At 40.6% G+C, this 26,204-nt stretch overlaps 1 protein-coding gene across 1 annotated transcript; it reads right to left on the bottom strand.

Annotated features, from left to right (window-relative positions):
* Positions 1-4,790: 4,790 nt before the first annotated feature.
* On the bottom strand, positions 4,791-24,904 carry LOC146618902 (uncharacterized). The gene is made up of 15 exons (XM_085370133.1): positions 24,802-24,904; positions 24,557-24,611; positions 18,069-18,223; positions 16,356-16,490; positions 15,293-15,487; positions 14,886-14,987; positions 14,503-14,714; positions 14,241-14,254; positions 9,884-9,984; positions 8,756-8,847; positions 8,003-8,229; positions 6,291-6,450; positions 5,288-5,450; positions 5,113-5,166; positions 4,791-5,038 (listed from the first exon to the last, which is right to left on the bottom strand). Exons 1-15 carry the CDS (start codon positions 24,902-24,904, stop codon positions 4,791-4,793), a joined length of 2,016 nt encoding a protein of 671 aa, XP_085226259.1.
* Positions 24,905-26,204: the final 1,300 nt, after the last annotated feature.

The following is a 26,204-nucleotide window of genomic DNA, read 5'->3' as shown; positions in this document are numbered from 1 at the left end:
CTTTTCATTTCGCCATTTGTTGATTCACTTGAAGAGCAAGTAACGTAATATTGGTCAAGTGATCAGTTGGATATCAATCTTTTGTGATACACCGTCATATTTACATTATTTGTACAGTACGAATGATTTTCTTTGGTACCTGGTCGAACTTCAGTTCTCCTCTGTCTGCCTGGCTGCGTTTCTCTAACAGCGCACTCGCAGGCAGCAGCTGCCCCGCCCCGCTTAGTGTCTGAGCTCGGATCATACCAATATCAGGGGGGATTTACGCACAGTCATAAATTCCCACAGTGTGCACTATGTGCTTCGAATATTGTGTGTAGTTTTTGTTTTATACAGTGTCAGCCAGGCATCTAACTATGAAAAAATTACACTCCAAAAGACCCTGGGCTTTCTGAAAAATCAACCCGGGCTTAAGCCCAGTAAGCCACCCCCCTGCTCCGCCCCTGGTGTACACTAATGCTTGAATACCACTTTTCTGACCTAAAACGTGTACCAGATGTACCAGTAATACATTTATAGATGCAGCCAAAGTCCCATGTTTTTAATGAATCTGATCTGAGAAAGGTGCAGAATCCTCTTTAACATTTATTGCGGACTATTTAAAAGTTCAAAACTAGTTAAAATAAATGTTTCAACTTTTTTGCAAACATTGCATGTTAAACATAAAGTCTGTAATGAAAGCACTTTTTTAGTAAAAAAAAAAAAACCTCTGCCAATGGCAAGATCATCAACTCAATGAGCGGGTGGAGGGAGGTTTGGAGTCTTCTCCCACCCCCATTCTCTGCGGCCTGCTGGAGCGGGGGGGCTAGGAGGAGTTGGCCGTCCGACTGCGGTCTGGAGTGTGGGGCCTCCCTGCTGCTACAGAGTCGGGGCGGTCTGCCTCTCCCCACCGCAGGGAAAAGGGTAACACCACCTGGGTCTGGGTGCAGTTCCCCCCTCCAGGGGCAAGGGTACCTAGACCCGGTTTGTAGAGTACGCTTGGGGAGTGTGATCGTATGTACAGCGTCTCTTTATGTCTGTCTCCACGTTGGTTGAGTGTGGAGTAAGTGCATATGAGAGCATGAGGGTGGGAATGGATGTTTGTGTCTGTGTGTGCCTGTATGTCTGTGTCTATATGTCAGGTTGGGTATCAGACACCACCTCTCTGGGGACACCTCAGGCCCTCCAAGGTTTGGAGGCCTATCTCCACCCCTCCACCACTTCCCCTGCCGGTGGCGGACTCCCTCAGGTGTCGGTGCGTTGGTGGTTCTTTGTGTCTGGGGGTGGGCGTCCAGGTACACACCGGCTCACTCCTTGGCGGCCGCTTATCGGGGCCTGGAACCTGGCGCTCGCTCGGGCCACTTCGGAGGTGGGGTGCCCCCGGCCTCTCGGCCTGGGGCTCGGTCACTCAGGCACAGCTGGCTGCCGGCGGAGCTCACGGGCGCGTCACTGCAACTCCCCCTGGCTTCTGCTCCGCGGCAGCTGAGTGAGCCCTCATCTGGGACTCTCCTCAGCTCTTGCTGGGACAGTGGCGCGGCTGCCCCTCTGTTGGTCTTCTATGGTCTCTTGTGTTCTGGGGGCCTCTGGATGTCTGGAGTTTTGATCTCCTCCATACCTGCTTCATACCCTGGAGGACGGGGCTATGCCCCCCCCCCACACTCCCTAGCAGATCGTTACATGGAGAAACCTTTGGAATACAAGCACGCTGATCCACACAGGTATGCACACGGGTGTTCACTGCTCGTAGACTTAAATTACACCTTTCTTGGCTACTACTTCGAAGCACATCTGTCCTGCGTACTGCACAACAACATTGAATATTTAGTATTTACTGCTGTTTACACTTAGCTAGATTAATGCGATGGTGTTGTGTTTAGTATGTTGCTTTGTTTTTTTTTGTTTTTTTGCTTGTTTTCTATTCTTCTCTCAACAGGTGATCCAGGAGATTCTTATTTTTTTTCTCCCCCCCTTTCTCACTGTCCCTCTCCCCTTCTGTTTTTCCTTTCCTTCCTCTTTCTTTCTCCCTTTCCTATCCCTCACTCATGTCTGTCCCATCTGTAACATCTGAAAATAAAATATAATAAATAATAAAAACAAAGATCGACCAAATGGACCAATACGGCAATGCCACGAAGATCCATTTGGCAAAGTAAATCCATTGGGTATCCTTGTTGGTCTTCAGACAACAATTCTGATGGCTAAAGAACCAAATGGGACAGGCAAAAAAAAAAAAAAAAGATCATCAACTCAATAGGATAAAGCAAAATATGTTATTTATTTAAAGCTTAAATCATAAGAACATTAGGCCACAAAATAAACACAAACATGCAAAGTCAAACATGCAGTATCGAGACAGTACTACAAAGCCCAAACATCTGCCATCACCACTACTGTGTCTGTGCACTGAGGCCTTATAGAAATTACATTCCAATAGAAAAAGTAAGAATAAAAACAGCTGTTTATGAAAAGAAAATACTTTCATGGTCTTTTCAGTGGGACCTCTGGGTGGTACAGCATAGTAGCATTCATGGCATTGGCAACTCAGTGGTTAACATTCACTAGCTTTAGCTATCAAAATAAATTATGCCATTTACAGTATATGCATACATTTGATTATGTGGGTCAAGGTCAAACATTTTTTAAATTATGTATTATAATTTGTTTCAGTGCAAGAAAATAGCTTAAAAATAAAAAATGAGCCATATGCTAATATTTTATGAAGCTACATTTTATAGTGCTGTAAGAAGTCAGCAACTGTTGATTCCATGCTAACAAGAATCAAGAAGAAACTTAAGTTTTTGTTTTTTTTTTAGACTTCTGAAGTTAATAGTTTCATCGTATTATTGCATACACTGTATACTTAAATACAACTGGGCTGTGTCACAGTAGTAATAACTGTCTTAAGTTATGTGAGTGAGTACAATGTGAAACTCAGTAAATATTTCAGTAAAAAGCTACAATGTTCTCAGTGATTTCAAAAATTTTACTTAGTCATACTTAGGAATGGCAGGGTTTGACTAGTTATGTGCAGAGTCACATGTAACTGATGCTGCAGTTTTAGTAATATTATGTATGTAATTATTTTAAATGCATAAGTAAGCAGTGTTAAGGCAAGGCAAGGCAAGGCAAGTTTATTTGTATAGCACAATTCAACAACAAGGTGATTCAAAGTGCTTTACAGAGACATTAGAAACAAGAACAAATAAAAAGCATGATTTAAAATTGATTAAAACAAGCAAATAAACTAACTAACTAATTAACAAACAAACAAACAAACAGACAGACAAACAAACAAAACAGTATATAAAATCAAAACAGATAAAATCAGAACAGTAGATAAAATCAGTAGTTAAATGTAAGTTTTGAAATTTAAGCTTAAAGTGTGGATTTGGTGCTTTATTCAAATGCAGCTGAGAACAGGTGAGTCTTCAACCTGGATTTAAATAAACTGAGTGTTTCAGCTGATCTGAGGCTTTCTGGGAGTTTGTTCCAGATATAAGGAGCATAAAAGCTGAATGCAGCTTCTCCGTGTCTGGTTCTGACTCTGGGAACTGATAAAAGACCGGATCCAGATGACCTGAGGGATCTGGATGGTTCATACTGGGTCAGGAGGTCATTGATGTATTTTGGTCCTAAACCATTCAGAGCTTTATAGGCCAGCATCAGAACTTTAAAGTCTATCCTCTGACGGACAGGCAGCCAGTGTAAGGACCTCAGAGCTGGACTGATGTGGTCCACTTTTTTGGTCTTAGTGAGGACTCGAGCAGCAGAGTTCTGAATGAGCTGTAGTTGTCTGACTGATTTTTTAGGTAGACCTGTAAAGATGCTGTTACAGTAATCAAGCCTACTAAAGATGAATGCATGGACTAGTTTTTCCAGGTCCTGTTGAGACATCAGATCTTTTATCCTTGATATATTCTTGAGGTGATAGTAAGCTGACTTTGTTATTGTCTTAATGTGTTTTTCTAAGTTTAGGTCTGCATCCATCACTACACCCAAATTTCTCGCCTGGTTTGTGGTTTTTAGATGTATAGATTGAAGTTCTCTGGTGACCTGTAATCGTTTTTCTTTGGCGCCAAAGACTATTACCTCAGTTTTGTTTTTGTTTAGCTGGAGAAAATTGTGGCACAACCAGTCATTGATTTCCTCAATGCATTTACCAAGAGCCTGTACAGGGCCTCGGTCTCCTGGTGACATTGTGATATATATTTGTGTGTCATCTGCATAGCTGTGATAGTTTATTTTGTTGTTGTTTATAATCTGTGCCAGTGGGAGCATGTAGATGTTAAACAGAAGGGGTCCCAAGATGGAACCTTGGGGAACTCCACATGTGATACTTGTCTGCTCAGATGTGAAGTTACCTATTGATACAAAGTATTTCCTGTTTTCTACGTATGTTTTGAACCAGTTTAGTACAGTTCCTGAAAGACCTGTCCAGTTAAGTGTAACAATTTAAAAATAATGCATTCTGTAATGGCATTTTTCTGTAATGCATTACTGTTTCTAAATCAGGTAAAGACATTACGGTTACAGACGGTACATAAGGAGTTTTTTGATTTAATTGTGAGAATCAACCATTACTAATGGCTCTAATAATACACAAAAAACAAAGGACAGATTAGGTATGTCTTTTTAGGATAGCATCACTATTGCTAACAGACCAATGTATAACAATGCAGTAATATGTAATACATTCAAGAGAGTGAAAAACCCAATATTGCAAGCACAAAATAAAAATACAAAATTAGTACTTTGTCAGAGAATAGAGTAACTCATCAGGACTGCCCATGTATAAATCAGCCAATGGTGACCTAAGGTGAACATTTGGAAATAATGAAATGGAGTGACTGAAGAACAGAGTCATGATTGAAATCAGTGAAAACATTAACTTTGTTAAAGAAGTAGGTCTTCCCAAGAACCAGTTTAGGGAAGCTGCAGCGATCATCTGTTTCCAGGACGTAAGGAAAAGGCAGAGCTTCGGCCTCCATACCATGAACCGTCAGCACATTCCCAAACACAACGCTCTGCTGAGACACACTTTCCACAGTCCCAATGTGCACTAAACAAAGATACATAAAGCCATGGCATTACAAACCAAAACATCAGCATTTTTTATGTTAAAAAAAGACTTACTTTTTTGGCAAAGATCTGTTTTGTTCAGGTTATTCACAGATAGGACTCTGGATTCTGAAAACAACATTATACATGTTATTGGTAAAATGCAGGATCTGGGCTTTGCCATCAAATTAAAATGACGTCAAATGAAGTTCTACTGCATGGAAAGGACATCTAAGCAGACAAAACAAACCATTAATCATCTTTCTTTGACCCTGTCCTGGTTCATGGATTGATCTCAGCCTCCCAGCACAGCATGACCACAGGGTGGTGTTGTAATAGAGGTGACCACAGCATCTAAACCCTGTCTTGGCAGAGTAGATCACCTCTTCCTCCTCACTTGAGCAGCAAATGTCCTGGTAGTGAAAAGAGATGTTAGTTAAGTTTCTAAAGACAGGTGTAATATTCCTTATGCTGAAGGTATTCTGACTGTCAGATATACACTAAATATATCACTAAATATAAAAAATGTTTTAGTATTGGTCTTACTGGGGCCTTGGCAGCAACTGCATAGTTTGGCTTGCAAAGCCTAATAATGATGGTTTGGTTATATTGAATTATAAATTGTTGTGTTTAGGTTCAGACTGGAGATCCTCCTCTTTTTTGAAATGATCTGTAAAGGATTCTTCGGATTGACTTTTATAAAGTACAGTAATCTTCTCCTGGATGCATTTATCAACTATTTGTGTGACAGCCGGACAAGCTGTGTCCATGAAAGCAGCCTTGGGAGCCAATGCATTACAAGGTGTTGTTTTCCTTCACTGTAGAGTAGGCATATATTCTAGATTTAATGCTTAACTGGTTATTGAGAGGTGTCACAAGTAAGAAAGGAAATTCAAAATGCTTTTGGAGAAAAAAAAAAGAGAAGAAAAAACAAAGTGTCAAAATTAAAGACTGCAGTGCAGAGAACGGCTCAGTGACAGATTCTCAGTGGCTTCTGAACCTCACAGATCCCCTGATAATGATGAGAGGGTGTGAAAAACTGATGGATGGACGGTGGGGCATGGAAATGAGAACAAACAAGCATGTGAGCCATTTATAGAGATATAACCTGAAGTGGAGTGTGTGACGTGTCGTCCTGCCCCTGAAATTCATATAGTTTATCTCAAATAAGTTCTCATGGCATGAATAGGATGCACGAGAAATGGTCAGATAACATGATAATTATATTATATACATCATTACTGATAAACTACCTGTGGCTCTTGCAGAGTGGATCCGCAGCACTGCAGGTCCCCTCCATGCTTATGTAATGATGTCAGCGTGTACAGTGTTCCTGCACAGCACTTCATCTGTGGATCTTTAATGTTGTAGGCTTTGACCCCACAGCAGTGAATGTTTTCTGATTTGGGATGTCTGGTTGGAAAACAGAGGGACACATTAATATCAAATGAAGCTTATGCATAAGTTAAATAATGAAGATCTGCAATTACAACATTTCTCTGGTTTTCTGGGTGTTTGCCTGCTAGTCAATTCTTTGCATGACTTCCAATTTCCCACGCTGTCAAATTCAATACTGACATCATTACACTAGTCCAGTGTTCTTCTTACCCGCCTTCTTTGAGCCAATCAGACTCCACCCTGTGTGCTTTAAATCTGTGGGCTTTTCCATTATTTTCCTTTCCAGGAACCCATCTCTGTGTCCCTCAAGTCACTTAAAGCTCCGTCCAAGCCTCTATCTTCACCATAATTCCATTCTGCCATCATGTGTCATCAGAGACTAATCAAAAGGATCAATTAATTTCTGTAGCTTAGTAAATCATATTCAAGTCTTCTGAATGATCATTCCTCATTGAAATAAGGAGTGCAAGATAAGTTTATAAGAGGCTGAGTGAGACATGTCCTTATGTATATTGTTGGATGTCAGCCTGGAAGATATTTATCCACTTCTTCAACACAGTTATTACACAGGCTGTACACTGAAAGCAGAGAATCAGAACTGCAGCTTCAGCTCTCACTGTTCACACATAATATATTCATACTCAGTGTTGCTGTCATCACCCACTCTGACAGACTCTGCAGTTGAAAATACGCTTAATGAGAGCATTCAGGATACAACCTGCTCCACCAATACTAAAACTGAGACCGAAAGAAAAGTAGCTGCCACAAATGTTTTCAGGCCATAGAATATCCAGACTATTGAATGATGCAAACACAGACAGTTTAACTGCAAACTTTAACCCATATGGCACCAAACCGAGTCAGAAACCACATGGACCGATACAGAAGAATGCTTTATCACTTCTGCTTGTTTTCTTTTTTCTTTCTCAGCAGGTGATCCAGGTGATTGATATATGCATTTTTTTTTCTCTGCCCGTTCTGTTGGTTTATGTTTTTTGCCCTTCTCCCCCGTCCCTCTTCTCAGCTGTTTCTCTTTCCCTCTTTCTTTCTCCCCTTCTTTCCCCCAGTCAAGTCTATCCCGTATTCAGTAAGTGAAAATAAAATAAACAATAAAAGGTGAATCAAATGGACCATTACGGCAAGGCTGGGATGGTCAATTTGGTAAAGTAAATCCGTTGGGCATCTTTCTTTGCCTTTAGACAACAATTCTGATGGCAAAAGAGCCAAACGGGACAGGCAAAAAGAAAAGAAAAAAAGAATGCTTTATCACATTAGACCAGAGCACAACGGTGCCTGAAAGTAAACAAAGGTGGGACAGTGTTATGCACAGCTGGAATTTCGATAAAGAAAAGACCTTCTACTGGAATGCAAGACATTTCCTTTGCCTCTCCCTTCTGGGTTTCCCCTCAACCAGCACAAGATGCATTAAAATTAACTGCCCACTGACCTAAAATCAAACACTGTTACATACCAAGCTGATGAATAAGGAATGGGAAAAAAACCCATCCCTTTTCACTAGATTTTATCAGCAACACACACACACACACACACACACACACAAAATCACCTGTGTCCATTGCAGCAAATCTCAACATCAGGCCGGTAAATTTCTGTCCCACAGCAGTGTTGTCCTGGGCTGCCGTGAAACTGAGAACAACATATAGTCCCTTTGGCCGGGTTGTAAGGAATACCCATCTCTGAACATTCCTGTCCATCGACTCTGTCCTCGTACAAGGTGTTATTACAACAGAGAACTCCACATTGTCCCGAGCCGTACGGCGTCTCTCCACAGCACTTGAAGAATCAGAGATAATACAGTAAATTGTTCAGAAATGCCTTTTGGCCCTTTTGCATTAGTAGTAGCGAATACTGAGGCCGTTCGATGAGTTTTAGACAGATCGAAAAACACCCTCAGTTATTGTATAAAAGGAGCGGGGTGGAGCTCTGAGCTCTCTCATCAAAGGGTCAGTAAAGCAGAATTTTTTCCTAGAATCTCTCTTTTCCACTGCTGTCAGCTCTACATCCTAATTAGGATGTGACACAACACATTTCATTTAATAATGAAATGTGTTGCCCATCATTTTACCCATTAACAATCTTATTAAAAATTCTTCCAAAATTCTCCTAATACATACATATAATTTTTTTTTTTTATTTGAAAGAAAACGTTGCTTTAAGTCTATCACTGTCATTGGAAAAGGATTTTTTTCCCCCCAGAGACACAAATTAAAACTTTTGACCTTTCTATTATAACTAAAAATGAGGCCCAGAGACAGAACAACAAAACAAACAAGACAAGGAAAAACAATTTGATTATTACCTGATCCATCCAAGGCTTCCACGCAGAGATACATCCATCACAGCAGACTTGTATGTGTGGATTATACACAGTGGGTGTTGCCTTGATTTGACCTAAACATAGAGGTGTGAGGGTTGGAAGGGTGGAGAGAGGACAGGAGTTAGAAACTTCTCATAAATGCTGAACTCAGTTACATCAGGAAAGACATAACAGGGAAAAAAAAAGGATCTGAGAAAGGAAAGAAAATAACATTTACTCAGAGCATGGAACATGTTTGAGAAAATATTAGTCAGGGTGTTCCCTTGCAACTATAGCTTCACATTATGTTTTTCCAAATATAAAACTGTCATGTTCCATGGCAGTGTCTGGGATTTTCCAGCCGGTGTTGTTGGGTTTCCAGGGTCATTCACTATTAGTGACTCTCTGTGATTAATTATTCTCTCCCAGTGGCTCTCCAGCAATTTCTTAATGTTGTAAACCCGCTCAACATTTGGCAATAAAACCCTTTCTGATTCTGATTCTGATTCCATGATAGTCTGCTCTCAGCTGGTGTATATTCATGTTTACCTCACTCTTCTTCTGCTGTGTAAATAAAGTCTTGTGAAAAGTTAAGTTGGGTTTGAGTCTACATAGGGTCCATATCTTGCATGAACCTCTGGTTCATGACACAAAACCCTCTTTAATGCACACATTTAACTAAAAATGAGCATATAGGATTTTACAAATACAAATAGAAGACAAGATAGTATTTCTTTGTTTCATCATTTGATAAACTCCCAAGGCATTATTCTCAGTTTTAGAAAGAGTTAGTTTAGTATTACAGTATATAAAATGATATTACTAGGGGCATATTTTGTCTTCACACTTTATTACTTGAAGAGTTTTCCACAGTGAGCTAACATCACAAGAACAAATGGCACAATGTGCTCTGTAGGGGAAATTTATGCTGAAAACAACTCTTTGTTTTTACACCAGTAGAGCAAAATAAACTGCTCACTAAGTTCTAACTGCTTTGTTGGAGTTTGGGCTGTGATCCAGTTCCACTTTCTCTTCCAAAAGCTGCAAAGTTAGAACCACAGGGTTATGTAATTTTTACGTGATAGTAACTGACACGACAGCTGCAAAACCAAAACAAACAGACAGTGATACCTGAGGTACAGAACCAGTGAGGCTTTTGGTTTCTTTCACAGCAGTGGTACTCTTTTGGATTGTAGCATGATGACCGACAGAGATGTGTGTTTGGTTCAGTGCTGCGGATATGCAAAAACAGGTAAAAATAAACAAAAACACAAAAACAGTCAACATCGCATAAATACTATGCTAAGTTTTCAAAGCCTCTCACAGATATACACAAGGTGTCATGTGGCATCTATGCCATTGTCACTGTCGTGGGTCTGTGACCCAGTGTTTTTAAGTTTTATTCATTGAATTATTGTTTTCTGTTGTATTATATTTAGCCCTCCGGATTTCTGTTCCTGTGCCTCACCTCGCCTCGTCTCATGTTTCCATGTCTAAGTGTCGAATCTGCGTCTCCGTGTCTCTCTTCTATTTACTTTTTTACTAATGACAGTCTGTGTCTTGTGTCACTATCTTCAGTTTTGGTCTCCTCCCCACCTCGTTACGTCCCAGCTGTGTTCTCGCCTGCTCCCCATCCTCTCATCACTTTAAAATTTGCAGGAAATTGCAAAGATGTATTTTAACCCCAAACCTAACCAAATAGTTTCAGTGCCTAAAAGGACTTAAATTCCTAACCTATGAAAAGTGCCTCATAAACAGATTAAAGCCATTTTTAATATTAAAGCATTAAGTCATAAATGTCATAAATATCATTGTTGACAAAAATAAAGCTGTGATATGCTGGTGACCTGTCAGTTGATGTCTGAGATGCACTACATCGACCCCGCAGCCCCAGATACACTAGCAGTCAAAAGTTTGGACACACCTTCTCATTTAATGTTTTTTTTTTTTAATTTGCATGAGTTACGTTGTAGATTCTCACTGAAGGCATCAAAACTATGTATCAACCAGTGATAGGAATAACTGCATTACAAGTAACGGCGTTACTAACGGTGTTGCTTTTTTCAGTAACGAGTAATCTAACTAATTACTATTTCTATCGTTACAATGCCGTTACCGTTACTAACAAGAAAATACGGTGCGGTCGCGTTACTGTTTTTCAACAAACAGACGGCTGAAGCTGTGTTCAGCTTATCGCATCTTATATCAGTTGTAAGGAAGTAGCTGTAAATAAGCTGGGCTCCACAGCTTTAAGCAGCTCTGCGGGCTCCCGCGGGCCACAGTCACTTTCTGGCACAACACCTGTAGCTAGGGGGCAAGACAATCGCATGAGTGCTGCTGTTTGACTGAGGAAGAATAAAGTAGTCGTGGTAAGCCAATCACATGATCACTTCAAGATGACAAAGCAAAAAGGTGATATATAGCAGTTTTTAAATTGTGTTGTCATGTTTACTGTCTAAGGTCAGCGCTAGCAAGCACTCTCTGCTTATGACCCCAAAAAATGACCAATCAAAAATGATATGGCAACATGACATTTGGTTGTTTAGGAAGAGGGGGAAGTTTTAGACCGAGAGAGAGAGAGAGAGAGAGAGAGAGAGAGAGGCAGCAGAAAAAGAGAGAGAGTGAGTTTTGAGATGTGAGAGATTTGCGACGTTTAGCGTGGTTGGAGTGTGCAGTTAGTGTGTGGTGTTGTGGATTGCTTTGTGTTGTGTGTCAGAACAGTAAGGCGATTGCTGTCTCCAGGTAGAGAAGAGGAGTGATACACCTGCTGCTGTCAGACCTACAGGCATCAGGCTGTGATGTTCTCCTTTATATAGTGGACAGAAATTTTTGAAGTGGCACAAATAATTTGTGGCATCTTACTGAATGCAGAACACCTGATTGTTATGTAAATAGTTTGAAATGGTTATTTAATGGTACATTTCAAATTCCTTTAATTTTAAATATGTTTATATTGTCTATCCTGTAAAATAGTCAGATGTCTATTCTTATTAATGTACAGAATTCACCTGCTTGCTGCTACTACTGCACATTCACCCAATGTATATACTATATATATATATGTTCTTCCTCTACAGCCCCCCCCCCCCCCCTATTTTTGCACATGTCGAGGAGCGTGTCAGGCTACATTTCACTGTGTGTTATACTTGTATAACTATGCATGTGACAAATAAAGAACCTTGAACCTTAAAAAAGGGGTAAAAGGTAAATGGCTGCAAATAAGTTTGTTGTTTGCAAAACTTGTGCATATGATTTTAAAATTGACAATTTATATTTGCATTTAAAGTTATGAAATATGATTCATTAAACATGTTTGTGGTTGTTACAGTAAAAATTATAACTTTTTTCTACTCGAATTTTATGTTTTTTGTCTGATTTTAGATCAATTGTGTTAATACAGTATGTCAAATGAAAATAGAACTGTAAATTCAGACACGTGAGGTTGTGCTGAAAACAATGATACCAAACAAGGCAAAGTAAATAGTTTTTAAAGGTGAAATGTTGAGAAAACATCAAAAGTAGTTAAAAATGGCCAGTTATACCCTGAACCCCAGAGGGTTAAACATATTTTTAAAAGTAACGCAATAGTTACTTTTCAAGTAATTAATTACTTTTAGAATCTTGTAACTCAGTTACTAACTCAGTTACTTTTTTGAAGAAGTAACTAGTAACTATAATTAATTACTTTTTCAAAGTAACTTGCCCAACACTGGTATCAACACATATGGAATTATGTCGTAAACAAAAAACTGTGAAATAACTCAAAACATGTTTTATATTTTAGATTCTTCAAAATAGCCACCCTTTACTTTGATTACTGCTTTGCACACTCATTGCATTCTTTCGACAAGCTTCATGAGGTAGTCATCTGAAATGGTTTTCCAACATTCTTGACAGAGTTCCCACAGATGCTGAGCACTTGTTGGCCCTTTTTCCTTGACTCTGAGGTTCACCTCGGCCTAAACCATCTCGATTGGGTTTAGGTCAGGTGATTGTGGAGGGCACACCATCTGTTGCAGCACTACATCACTCTCCTTCTTGGTCAAATAGCCCTTACACAGCATGCAGGTGTGTTTGGAGTCAATGTCCTGTTGATAAATAAATGATGGCCCAACTAAACGCAAACCGGATGGGATGGCATGTCGCTGCAGGATGCTGTGGTAGCCGTGCTGGTTCAATGTTCCTTCAACTTTGAATAAATCCCCAACAGTGTCACCAGCAAAGCACCCCCACACCGTCATACCTCCTCCATGCTTCAAGGTGGGAGCCTTTGACCTTTTCCACATTGTACAAAGACATGGTGAGTGGAACCAAAGCTCTCAAATTTGGACTCATCAGACCAAAGCACAGATTTCCACTGGTCTAATGCCCATTGATTGTTTTTCTTTTCCCACACAAATCTCTTCTGCTTATTGCCTTTCCTTAGTAGTGTTTTTTAGCAGCTATTTGACCATAAAGACCTGATTTGCACAGTGTCCTCTGAACAGGTGATGTAAAGATGGGTCTCGAGCTCTGTGTGGCATTTATCTGGGCTCTGATCTGAGGTGCTGTTAACTTGTAATTTCTTAAGTTGGCGACTTGGATGAATTTTTCCTCAGCAGCAGAGGTGACCCTTGGTCTTCCTTTCCTGGGGCGGTCTTCATGTAATCTAATTTGCTGGGTTTTTGACTGCACTTGGGGACACAGTCAAAGTTTTAGCAGTTTTCCAGACTGACTGACCTTCCGTTCTTAAAGTAATGATGGACTGTTGTTTCTCTTTACTTAGCTGATTGGTTCTTGCCATAATATGAATTCTAACAGTTTTTAAATTAGGGCTGTCAGCTGTGTACCAACCTGACTTCTGCACAGCATAACTAATGGTCCTAACCCCATTAAGAAGGCAAGAAATTTCACAAATGAACCCTGACAAGGCACAACTGTGAAGTGAGAACCATTTCAGGTGACTACATCATGAAGCTCATTGAGAGAAGTCCAAAGATTTGTAGTGCTGTCAACAAAGCAGTGGATGGTTGGTTAAGAAAATGCTTGTATATATAATGTATATATATAATGTTTGTATGTGTGTATGTATAGATAAGTGGATAATAATAGGTCAAAGCCACAGTTAACTTACCAGTTGGGTTGGAGCACAGGTGCCTGGACACACACACACACACACACACACACACACACACACACACACACACACACACACACACACACACACACACACACACACACACACACACAATAAATAAAATAGTATGGACTTTGGACTTGGGTACTGCCAAGCTGACTCTATAGGCAAAGGCAAAAGAGAACTTTTGGGAGCCCTTCTATAGCCACATACTGTGGATAAAAGCATGTTTTCGGTTAACAGACATTTTTTTGTGAACATCTTTTTGGTTTTGTTGTGTTTCTTTGTTTTTTTTTGCCCTTGAGTGGCGCTTGTCTGTTATTTTCAGTTTAATTATTTACAACTTCCTTCCTTGGAAAACATAACACTTACCTCTTGTTGCATACCTGTGAACATGAAGCACAAAGGATTTTGATTAAAACGATAATATAGTAACAATTTTTTATTGCATTTAATCTGATTATAAGTATGTAATGCGATAAGCGCTGTGGTCTATGAGTTGATTTCATTACAAATATGCTGAAACTGTTCCCAACACTAAAATAAAACTGTATTCAGTTTTCATGATTTAAATATAAAATATAAAATGAAGAGCATACTTTTAAATCGAATTTTAAGATGTGCATTAAGCTGCCTTTGGCAAGTTATGCCATTCAAATATACACGACTTACAGCAAGATGAATTCCTCGGTTGTATCTCAGCACCATCATCCTTCCAGCAGCAACACTCAGTCTTGCTGTTGAACTGGCCTTGATGACAGCACATGTGATCTGGGGAGTTCCTTGTCAGGATCTTCTTATCACTAATTGGACCACAACACAGCTCCTTTTCCCCATCATACGCCCCTGTGGAAAAGATACAGATATCAAAAACTGAAACACTTGAACTTTAATCATAGCTAAACTAATATGGAGCTTTTTAAAGATGTCTGTATGTTCTTCATTTGGTGAATAATCTTCCTAATCATCTACTGTATATTCAGTGAAATACTTTTCTGTTTTTTCAGCTTCACTTACTTTTGTCACAGCATCTGTGATTCGGTGAATGTTTGTCAATAACAGTTGACTGACAGCATAGTTGTGTGTTTTTGTCATAGGTCTCATTTCCACATAAATGAGCTGTAGTTGAAAAGACAGTCAACACAATTTCATTACTCACAGTAATTAACATTGGCTTCCTTTAAATACTCTGTGACAGCTATCATACTTCCACAAAGATTTTTTTTAAGTATATGCAACATTAAAGACATGGCATATCTAGTGCAGATAGTCTTGAGGGATAAGACTTTTTTTTTTTTTATTTCTAGTCCATGAAATGACTTTCTTGTCTTGGTCTAACATGTAAAGTATGATGCAAACTGCAAAAACTTTCAGATTTAGATTTTATTAAATCTATTCTACACAGTGTGATATGCTGTGTTGACCTGAAGTGGAGTCCCTGAGACAGCAGGATGAAATCTTTGGGTATACTTCCAGCCTCTTCTCATTTGAACAACAGCACTGAGTCTCGGTGTCATACTGGCTGTGACCACAGCACTGATGGTGACTGGAATTTCTCATCAGAATCATCTTAATATCAGGTGAACCACAACACAACTGCTTGACCCTATCAAAAACATCTGTGAAAAGAAAATATGTTTTGTTTTTTGCTTTCTTAATTTACCTTAACCATAGCTAAGCTGTCAAGCTGCTGCAATGTTGGTAAACCTTTAAGTGTGTGTGTGTGTTTTCTAATCATGTTTTACTGTATATTCTGTACATTCAGTTTTTATGTCTTGTTGACCTTTTAAATTAAAGTTCATTTAGAAAGTGCCTCATAATAACTTCCCAAACGAGTGCCCTGATGCATCTCATTATGACTGTTTCAAGAGACAATCACTGATTTCAGTTCAATCTAGTTATGTCCCTTAGTAATACTTCCACCGTTATATTAGCTTTATACTTGCTAGGGTTCTTGTCCAGACGCTTTTCTTTGCAAGCTCCTTTGACTTAATGGTCATGACAATTTGCATAATAATGATCATGAAACCGCCCTCATGACCCATTGTTAGTCAGTGGTGATAGTGCCTGTCATTATGCAGATGTATTACTTATAAGGTTGGGGAAACCAGCAGTCAGCTGAGACTGAAGAAATCACTTGGATGAGTGACAAAAAGTTTCTCCCAATGAAAATGTTGGCATTCCCTTACCTGAATGATTGAGCATGCATCAAGCCACCACTTAATCATTTTCTCTGCCTTCAGTCATTTCTCTTGATTTCCAAAGTCTGCCATCTGATGGTGGCTAGTTATATTCTCTCTTGACACCACCTTGCAGTTTCCTATGTCTTTCAGTTTGCACCTTAACTGAATCTCACGATTTAATACTCAAACAACTACAAATTTGCAGACACTCAAAACTTAGTGATGGAGAAAACATAATTCCATATTTACATTGTATACTTTAGAATTGATTTAATTAATGCTTTCCATCAGTGCATCTACTCACCTTTACCACAACACTCAGCCATTGGTGAAGGTTTTGCTATGATGGCTGACTGGCAACATATTTCATTCACTGGATTGTAAGCCTTCAGTTCACAGCAGCTGGATACCTTTTCACTAAGACCCTGTGTAACTCTGGCTGTAAAAACAGGATGCAGACACCAGTACCTTAATGTAACTGCTGAAAGAGTGTTATTACAAGTGCATCAAATCACGATTAGAAAGTTCACAACTTCAAAGAAACTCAGTTCAATCTAAAAACTGTTTTGTTTTCTTTTGCTTCTTTTACTTGAGCAGCATCGAGACAGCCACAGTGCATCTGGAAAATATTCACACCTATGAAACAAAATTGTATCAAGACACAGATATGGGGAAGAGTACAGAAAAATTTCTTCAGCATTGAAGGTCCCAATGAGCACATTAATGGAAGAAGTTTGGAATCACCAGGGCTCTTCTTAGAGTTGGCCGCCCCACCAATCTGAGTGGTCAGGGCAGAAAGGCCTTAGTTAGGGAGGTGACGAAGAACCTGATAATCACTTTCACAGAGCTCCAGTATTGCAGTGTGGAGAGAGGAGAACCTTCTAGAAGGACAAACATTTCCGCAGCACTCCACTGATTGGGCCTGTCTGGTAGAATGACCAGACAGAAGCCACTCCTCAGTAAAAGGCACATGACAGCCTGCCTGGAGTGGCTGTCCCCTGAAGGACTCTCAGACCACGAGAAACCATTCCCTGGTCTGATGAAACAAAGATTTGCCTCTTTGGCCTGAATGCCAAACATCATATCTGGAGGAAACTAGGCACCACTAATTACTTGGTTAACACCATCACTACAGAAAAGCATGGAGGTGGCAGTATCACGTTGTGTGGATGTTTTTCGGCAGCAGAGACTGGAGAAGGGGCAATGGTTAATTTTCCAACAGGACAACAATCTTAAGCACACAGCCAAGACAGCAAAGGAGTGGCTTTGGGACCAGTATGTGAATGTCTTTAATTAGGAAAGTCAGAAACCAGATTTAAATCTAATTGTACATATCTGAAAATGACTGTGTACATATGGTCCCTGTCCAACCCAATGGAGCTTAAGAGTTTCTGGGAAGAATAATATGACAAACTGTCTAAAAATCATACTCAATAAGACTCAATACGGAGCTTCAAACGTATTGAGTGAAGGATGTGAATACTTGTACATGTATATGTTATCATTTATTTTATTTATTTTTAATGAATTTGCAAGAATTTCAGGCAAACTATTTTTCTACTTTGTCACTTTGGGGTGTTAGCTGTAGAATGTTGGGGTGAAAATGAATTTAATCTATTGGTAAAGATTGCAATATGACAAAATGTGGAACAAGTGAAGCGCTATGAATACTTTCCTGATGCACTGTACTTCTGTTTCCTCACATCTCCCCGTACTTTATGATGGTTGCAACAAAATAGTGTAAGCTTTCCCTCTCAACCATCACATCAGCACTGTAGGTGTCTAGCAATTTTTGTTTGCTAAAAAAGAAAAACCTTTATCTGCTTAATACCCATAATGCAAGGTTGAGTGATACACAAATGTTCTCAGAAGTGAGAAAAAGACCTTCAAGAATAGATCTGAATATATGGAAACATATAACCTATTTTAATACCAGCTGATGACTTTTTAATATTACTATTCTATTCTTTTTTCTTTTTTTTTTACATTCCAGTTTTCTATCTTATAAATTCATTACCTGTGACAGTGTGTCTGTGTTGCTGTTTACAACAAGTGGCTGTTCCAGGACTGTAAGGCTCATTTCCACAACAAGACAGGCTTGCACCAGGGTGAAGTCTGTTTTCACAGCATGTAGCCTCTTTGATGTCATACCATGTTCCATTACAGTCTTTTCTGAAAAGCAACAAGTGGTTTCATTACCTTTATTGTATTTTATTAGTTTGTGGAAGATGCCTTTTGTTTGAACCTAAAAGATACTGCCGGTCAAACTGACAAGTGGTGTCAGAAGTGTGGGCTCTAATGAGTGAAGTGAATATGATGATCAGAAGTGGAAAGATAAATTACTTTAATGAAGTGGATGGTGAAGGTACTACGGTTGAAGCAGAGGTTAAACCTGAACTGACAGATGTGGTCAAATCGTTAATGCACACTTAAGCAGCAAGAGACCAGAGAATGGACAAATGTTTAGTCATTATTCAGCCATTAAAAAACAAAGGTGGACAAGCATGCAACACCAATTTCAACAAATCCAACTCGCGCCTTTTGTTTGAACAGGCATGACAGCCTCATTTGTTAATTCTTTTCTTGTAGGGAACCTCAGTGACACTCACTGAACAGCACTTAACTTGCAATGATGATCAAATGGTAAAAATAAGCATCACACATTTTCACAGTAAGGCAGAGGTGACTCACCGATGACAATTATTATTGGAGCCTGCAGGCTCTGTGGACAAGCAAACATTCAAAGCTGTGAATAATTTGTATTAACAAACTAAAACCCGTTAAATCTGTTTTTCTGAATAAATAGATTCAATATTTCCTAATTCAAAGCTTATGCCATGTCATTGTCTAGCGTGATACAATTTGATAAATATTACAAAAGTATCTGTTCAAAAGCAACAATCGACTGCCTTTTTCCACTGTACATTAGTCACGACAAAACCACAGAAGAGTGCACAGACAGAGAGAGAGAGGGGGGAAAGGGAACAGATGGAAACAGAAAGCTAGTTCTTCTGCTGTTGTCTTTTCACATAAAGCCCATCTTAAAATTATTGACGTGAAAAAGCCTAAAATGGACACACACACATATAAACACTATTCTCTCTCTCTCTCTCTCTCTCTCTCTCTCTCTCTCTCTCTCTCTATGTATGTATGTATATATATATACATACATACATACATACATACATATATATATACATACACACACACAGAGATAGATAGATAGATAGATAGATAGATAGATAGATAGATAGATAGATAGATAGATAGATAGATAGCAATATAAAAAATGAATAACAAATAAATACATGCATCCTCTGCGTCCACACACACGCACACACATACAGAGTTCAGGATACACAATATCCGCACAGTATAAGCTGTATAGAACAAGTGGTCTCTAATTTTCAGGAAAAAAAACCTTACTTACCACAGACAGTGGTGATGCCAAAAATCAGCAAAACTGAAAGACGGGAGATGGAAGCATTATTAACGTAACAATGTTTAATTCAAAATATTCAATTTTGGCAAAGGAATGAAGTAGCCTACCAAAGCCTAGAGCCCAGAGCGAGAACATCTGTAAATTCCGACCGCACATTGTCTCTAAAAGTGAGATGCAAAAGAAGCAAACAGCTCAGTCTAAACTGTTTTAAAACCACACCTCCCTTGTGATATTGCCCAAAAATGGGCAATTAGTCATCACAGAATCAAGGTGGCTTATGCACACACACACAATGTGTTTGCTTAAAAATGTACAGCCATCATAAACCTTCATTTACAACACGGGTTCAGTAATATCAAAGCAGGGTTTTCTCCATACAGGTGATCCAGGTGTTTTGTTTTTTGTTTTTTTTTCTTTCTTCCCCCCCCTTCTCACCGTCTCTTCTCCGCTTTGGTTTTCTTTCTCTCCCTCTCTTTCTTTCATTCTTTCTCCCTGTCCTATCCCCCAGTCATGTCTGTCCCGTTTGTAGCAACTGAAAATAAAATAAATTAAAGGTCAATCAAATGGACCAATATGGCAAGGCCATGATGATCCACTTGGTAAAATAAATCCGCTTGGCATCTTTCTTGGCCTTAAGACAACAATTCTGATGGCTAAAGATCCAAACGGGACACAAAAAAAAAACATTAAAAAAAAAAAATCAAAGCAGGGTAACTAACTTACCTCTGATTTTAAAAAATATATGATGAAGACAAGTTTTAAAATTGTCCATTATGTTCATCTGGGTAGAAAGCGATCTAAATTATAAAATACAAAAGTTTTGGAATGACCAACAAACCCATCTGCACACTTAATGACTGAAAGACTACTCGCTAATACACCAGTCGTGTAGCATATGTGTACAAGAAGACACAAAACAATTAGCACATACTTTTTTTCTTTAAAGAGATCATAGTGTGTGTGCCCATAGGTGTGAATGTGAATGGTTGTCTGTCTCTATGTGTTAGCCTGGTTAGACTGGGGAAATGTTTAGGGTGTACCATGCCTCTCGCCCTAAGACAGCTGGGATAGGCTCCAGCCCCTGCATGACCCTGACAAGGATAAGTGGAAGAGGATGGATGGATGGATGGATCAATTGTACAAGCCAATATCCTTAAATTCCCTATCAAGCATACTGATTGTTTAAAGGTGACACAAGTCAATTCAAATATTTTAGAGAAAGAGGCAAAAATAGACCAAGAAGGGGGATTTTCACATGTTTACACTAAGGAACTCACTCCCCCTAACCATAAATTGTTTGATGTGTGTTAGTGTTTTTTTAAACTCTGTGCTCCATGGTTGGTTGGGTGGTTGGTTGGTAGTTTTAGGTCAGGGGTGGGCAACTCCAGGCCTCGAGGGCCGGTGTCCTGCAGGTTTTAGATGTGCCCTTGATCCAACCTGATTTAAATGGCTAAATGACCTTCTCAACATGTCTTGAGGTTCTCCAGAGACCTGGTAATGAACTAATCATTTGATTCAGGTGTGTAGACCCAGGGTGATATCTAAAACCTGCAGGACACCGGCCCTCAAGACCTGGAGTTGCCCACCCCTGTTTTAGGTGGACTACACCTCATGCGGATCTCACTATGGGTTCCAGCTTTTGGCCCACGCACCTGCAAGCAGTTACTCATCTGTGGCTCATTATCCTGCAACTCCTGGCCACTATTTAAGGCAGTGGCTCAAGACTTTTTGTCGCTGGATCGTTGTACAACTCACATTAGTGTAGCCCTCGCCCCAACTGTCTCTCTTGTTTCCTTGTGATTTCCTGGTTTTGATCTCTTTTTTTTTTATTGTATATAGATTTCCTGGACTCATTCTTGTTTCCCACCCCTGGATTCCTGAGTGTGGGTGTTTGGCAGAGTGACATGGCGTATCAAAAGTGGAGCGTGGTGTCGGTCTCCCTACATCCCGTGGATTCCTGGAACCCCCGACTCCCTCACATTTGTATCTTGCTCACTTAGTGTTTGCAAATAATCCTTCATTGCACTTTTTCCCTTGAGTCAGTCCTGACAGATGCACTTGATATGTGGGCGATTGTGGCTCAAGAGTTGGGAGTTCGCCTTGTAATTGAAAGGTTGCCGGTTTGAGCCCCGGCTTGGACAGTCTTGGTCGTTGTGTCCTTGGGCAACACACTTCACCAGTTACCTACTGGTGGTGGTCAGAGGGCCCGGTGGCGCCAGTGTCCGGCAGCCTCGCCTCTGTCATTGCGCCCCAGGGTGGCTGTGGCTTTGGGGTCCTTAGGGACTAGTAAAGCGCTATACAAATACAGGCCATTTATCATTTGTGGAGCATGGAACCTCTTTTACAATATCCATGTTTATTTAGCTTTTTGTGTTTAAACTGCTCATCAGTTCACATCACAGTAATGAGAACAAACACTCTGTGGCCATTTAAACTATGAGGGATGATTATGGTAAGAAAGAGGCAAAAAAAAGTAAGACTGTGATCAAATGATTTTTTTCTAACTTATGGTTTAGATCTGTTATGGATATTGTTAGAGAAATAATGATCTCAGTTCTCAGGTCAGCAGCCAAAATATCTCAATCTCTTTTGAAGATTGCTCAGTCATCATGTCAGCCTCCCGCACAGGCTGAGATATGGGGGAGGCTGCCTGCTACACCAAAATTTAGTAGGTCATTAGTAATAGAACTTGGCTGAATGCTGAGGTGGCAATTCAGCAATTTGATTCATGTTACAGCAGCTCAGGGTGAATGAACATGGTGCAATAAAAGTAGTTTTAGAAGTACTTTTTTACAATGAACTTTTACTTAAATTTACTTGAGTTGGGTCAGGGGTTGCCACTAAATTTTATTCAGGTGTGTTGCAGCAGGGACACATTGAAAAGTTTCAGGACACCAGCCCTCGAGGACTGGAGTTTTTGGACTGTATGAAATGAATAAAACTAAAGATATTAATTTTTTTTTAAAGAATCTAGGTTATATACATGTGAGAAAAATCTAAGAAATGTGGATAAATGTATATATAAAACTTAACAATAAGTAAGGAAAAACTGTACAGGAACACAAGAGGTGTAATCCTTCACTGCTCACATTAACTCTGTGGATAAGTTCACCAGGGAAGACACATAGGATAACTGTTTGCCATTCCTGGACTGTGCCGTGTACATTGAAGGGAATGGAGACCTCAAATTAAAATTTATCGGAAGCCCACACACACGGACCAGAACCTCCTCTTTGACTCCCACCACCCTCTGGAACACAAACTTGGAGTAATCAGGACCCTACAACACCGGGCAGAAAATATTCCCTTTAAGCCTGAAGGGAAAAAGAAGAAACACACACACATGTGAAGAAAGCTCTTAAAACATCAAGTCAGCAAAGAGGCACAGAAAAGAAGATCAGACACCAGCGAGGGAGGATAAGAAGGACAAACACAACAACATTGTCATCCCCTATGTAGCCGGTGTATCAGAAAAACTCAGGAGAATCTGTTACGGCCGAGAGGGCCAGGCTGTGGACTCAAATGAAGACACAGAGGGAGGCAAAACGGGCGTGAACACAGTGCTTTATTTACAGTGCCTAGTGAACTTACAAAGCAGGAAACTATGAATGCTATGAACTGTGGAAGCTATGAACTGAGAACTGTGAGGCCAAACTGTGAACATGAAACTCTGAGTGCTATGACTAGGTGCTAGATTTCACGGATGGATCCGGGGAATGGAAAAAAGGGGCAGCGGCTTGGATGGAGGTACGCAGTCAGCGTAGCAGGTTTAAAGTGTCATGCGAGGAGGGGGTGTCCAGGGGGTTCCGGGTGAGGAGTGTCCAGAGAGGATCCAGAATATGCTTGGAGTGAGGGGCTTGGCAGGGAGGCAGGCAGGTGTAGTCCAATGATGGAAAGGAAGCAACCAGATGACAGAACCAGCGTCCAGGCGGAGATGTGAGTAGTCTAGGTTGGGAAGCGCGACTGTCAGGTGGGTCCTATGACAAAGAAAACACGGTGAGGAGAAAAGCAGTAGTTAAGGGTTCTCACAAGGGCTTAGCGGCCTAGCACTGACATGATTTAGCAGAAGATCTGGCAGAGGTCTGTTGTGAATGCTGGTCTTATATGCTGGTGACTTGATTGGAACCAGGTGTGGAAGCTGATCGGAGTCTCTGCCTGAAGGTGGAGCCCAGCGGAGTGGAAAAACCCCGTACTCACCCGGACTATGACAGAATCTCCTCCAAGCACGATATCCCAGTATACTTCAGACCCAGCAACACACTCAGACAAAAACTGGTTCATCCCAAAGGTAAATCTCCTAAACACAAACTTAACAAGGTAGTGTATGCTGTAGTGTAGCGAGAAATGCCCAGAAACCAAACAGCCACTTCATAAACGCATGGCACAACATAGAGGAGCAACCTCCAGGGACAAGACTCAGCTGTTCGTCTGCATCTAAAGGACAAAGGTCACTCTTCCAAGGATGCCAATGTTCACATTTTGGACAGAGAGGACAGATGGTTTGAAAGAGGAGTGAAAGAAGCCATTTACGTCCACTGTGAGCGACCATCTTTGAACAGAGGCGGTGGTTTACGATACCAACTGTCTGCCATCTATAATCCAGTTTTGAGATCCCTTCCCAGACACCTTAACGCCCACTCACATCCTGGGCCATCTGACCTCAGGAAATTCCATGATAGGGTGGGGTTAGGTTTCACAATGAGCTCACCCAAAACCTTGGCTGATTGTGACCTACACCCATTTTCACGCCTTGGCTCATGTGATTAGGCAGAGGATCATTAGGGGGTCTATTGTCCCTCTTCGGGGGAAACTCCCACAGGGCTTAAATCTGGGACTCTCCACCATTTGACCCTAGAACTGAAGAAGCTTCTCAGACAAGAGGTGAAACGTCTTCAAGCGATTTAAAGAAGTCCAGACGCTTTCCTATCCAAGCTCCTTAGACTACAATGACCTGGATGACTGAGAACTTTCACAGACATATGTACAGGATCTTTGGAAATAGAGAGAGGTCAAGTGGGAAGCACTTGGCTGAGTGGCTGAATTCTGTTTGACTGGTGTCTTACCTTTGTGCAGAGATGGAGTTGTTCAGCAAATGCAGTTTTATTGCACTGAAATAAACTTTTGGAACCAAGACAGGAAAAGTTAAAACAGAATTCATGCCACAAAATCTTTTTCTAGGGGGAGAACAGTGCTTGGTGTCAGTGGGTGGAGTCACAGATGATGGAAACGATGCTTTGCTGAGACGTCGTTTGTGCACAACATCCTGGATAGATGGAGAAGTCCTGATGATGTTCACTGCAGTCCTTACCACTCTCTACAGTTGTTTTTTGTCTTAGACTGTGCAATTGCCATACCAGGTGGAGATACAGCTGGTCAACATACTCCATTGTGCCTCCGTAGCAGTCGTACATGGGAGCTATAGAGATGATGTAGTTCTTAGCAGCCTCTCAAAAGCAATTCATCATTAGGGGAGCTAGTGCAACAGTCATTAAAACATGTGATGGTGGATTTTTGGGCACTGTAATGATAGGATGGCAGACTTGAAACATGATGAAACTACAGTCTGCTTCAGAAAGGTGGTAAAGTTGTCCATCAGGACATGTGCCAGCTGGTCAGCAAACTCCCTGAGTATGTGTCCTGGACTTTTCTGGGCTTGCTGCCTTGTGTACATTCACTTTCTTCAGCCTGGCACTGTTGCTGCTGCTGTGACCTCAGAGGAGGGTTCCAACATGGCTGGATGCACCACTGAGAGAGAGGCAGAAACTGTCTGGGATGCACTGACAAACACTGGGCCTCCACCTGTCACTCAAATTAATAGCAACATGAACAAGGTGTCTGTGCTTCCCAAACTATGTATGCTGTGATGCTCATCTCATCCTCAGCCCCCTGCTGACCCCAATTGGGGGGTCTTCTTCACACAGGTTAAATGGAGACAGACAGTGACAGGATCTGTGTGCAAATATGTTAACTGTGAACAAAGCAAACCTTTAAAGGACAAAGCGTCAGGATTTGCAAATGAGCTTAGGCTACAAATGCTTGGGTGTGGGAAATTATTTACACCTTTGGATTCACTCCTCTGGTTGCCAACCCACAACTTTCCACTATCTCTTTTCACTGAATGATGACTTTGCAAATACGAAGCACGTTGGCTCTGTTAGGTTTGTAGCATAAACCTATTCGCTGGAACGTTAAGACAATATAATTACACTGCTAAGCAAGACACAAATAGGCAAAGTTCTTCATGTTACTCGTGCACGGGAGAGAACCGGACAACCGCTTGACTCCAGTTGGTCTCGTCCGTTCTCCCATACACTGTCCTTTTATTGAGGTTACATGAATATGCATAGGTTCATTAACATATAACGTCTACATACACAAAGAGTACCGTGTGTGTGTGTGTGTGTGTGTGTGTGTGTGTGTGTGTGTGTGTGTGTGTGTGTGTGTGTGTGTACTGCTGATCAAAGGGTCAAACATCCTTGGTCAGGAAGAGGGTAGACTAGACCCCCCCCGGTAAGGAAGTCCAGCAGGTCATCTAAACAGAAAAGCACTCAGACTAGAACAGACATAGCTACGTTAATCCCACCATAAATCAGCAAGGGAAGATACGATCTCTCCTCTCTTCATGCTACACAGAGTTGTTACAGACCTCTTAGGATGAGACATTCTTTCAATCTACAAATGATTATATACTTCTAAGCATATGTGAGTAAA

This window comes from Diplotaxodon limnothrissa, linkage group LG14 (assembly GCF_057381915.1).
Source record: "Diplotaxodon limnothrissa isolate DT_005_m linkage group LG14, D_limnothrissa_male_GT1.1, whole genome shotgun sequence".
Taxonomy (NCBI): Eukaryota; Metazoa; Chordata; class Actinopteri; order Cichliformes; family Cichlidae; genus Diplotaxodon; species Diplotaxodon limnothrissa.
The sequence above is the reverse complement of the archived record's forward strand: the minus strand, read 5'-3'. Positions and strand labels throughout refer to the sequence as shown.

Bases quoted from the DNA above. Each gene is read 5' to 3' on its own strand.
- LOC146618902 (XM_085370133.1), bottom strand. From the start codon at position 24,904: ATGTACGACTGCTACGGAGGCACAATGGAGTATGTTGACCAGCTGTAT. The intron at 8,230-8,755 runs GTAATAATCAAA...TGATTCTTCAAG, and splicing joins GGAAGCCTTGGATGGATCAG to TGCTGTGGAGAGACGCCGTA. The intron at 6,451-8,002 runs GTGATTTTGTGT...TTTTCCAACCAG, and splicing joins ATTTGCTGCAATGGACACAG to ACATCCCAAATCAGAAAACA.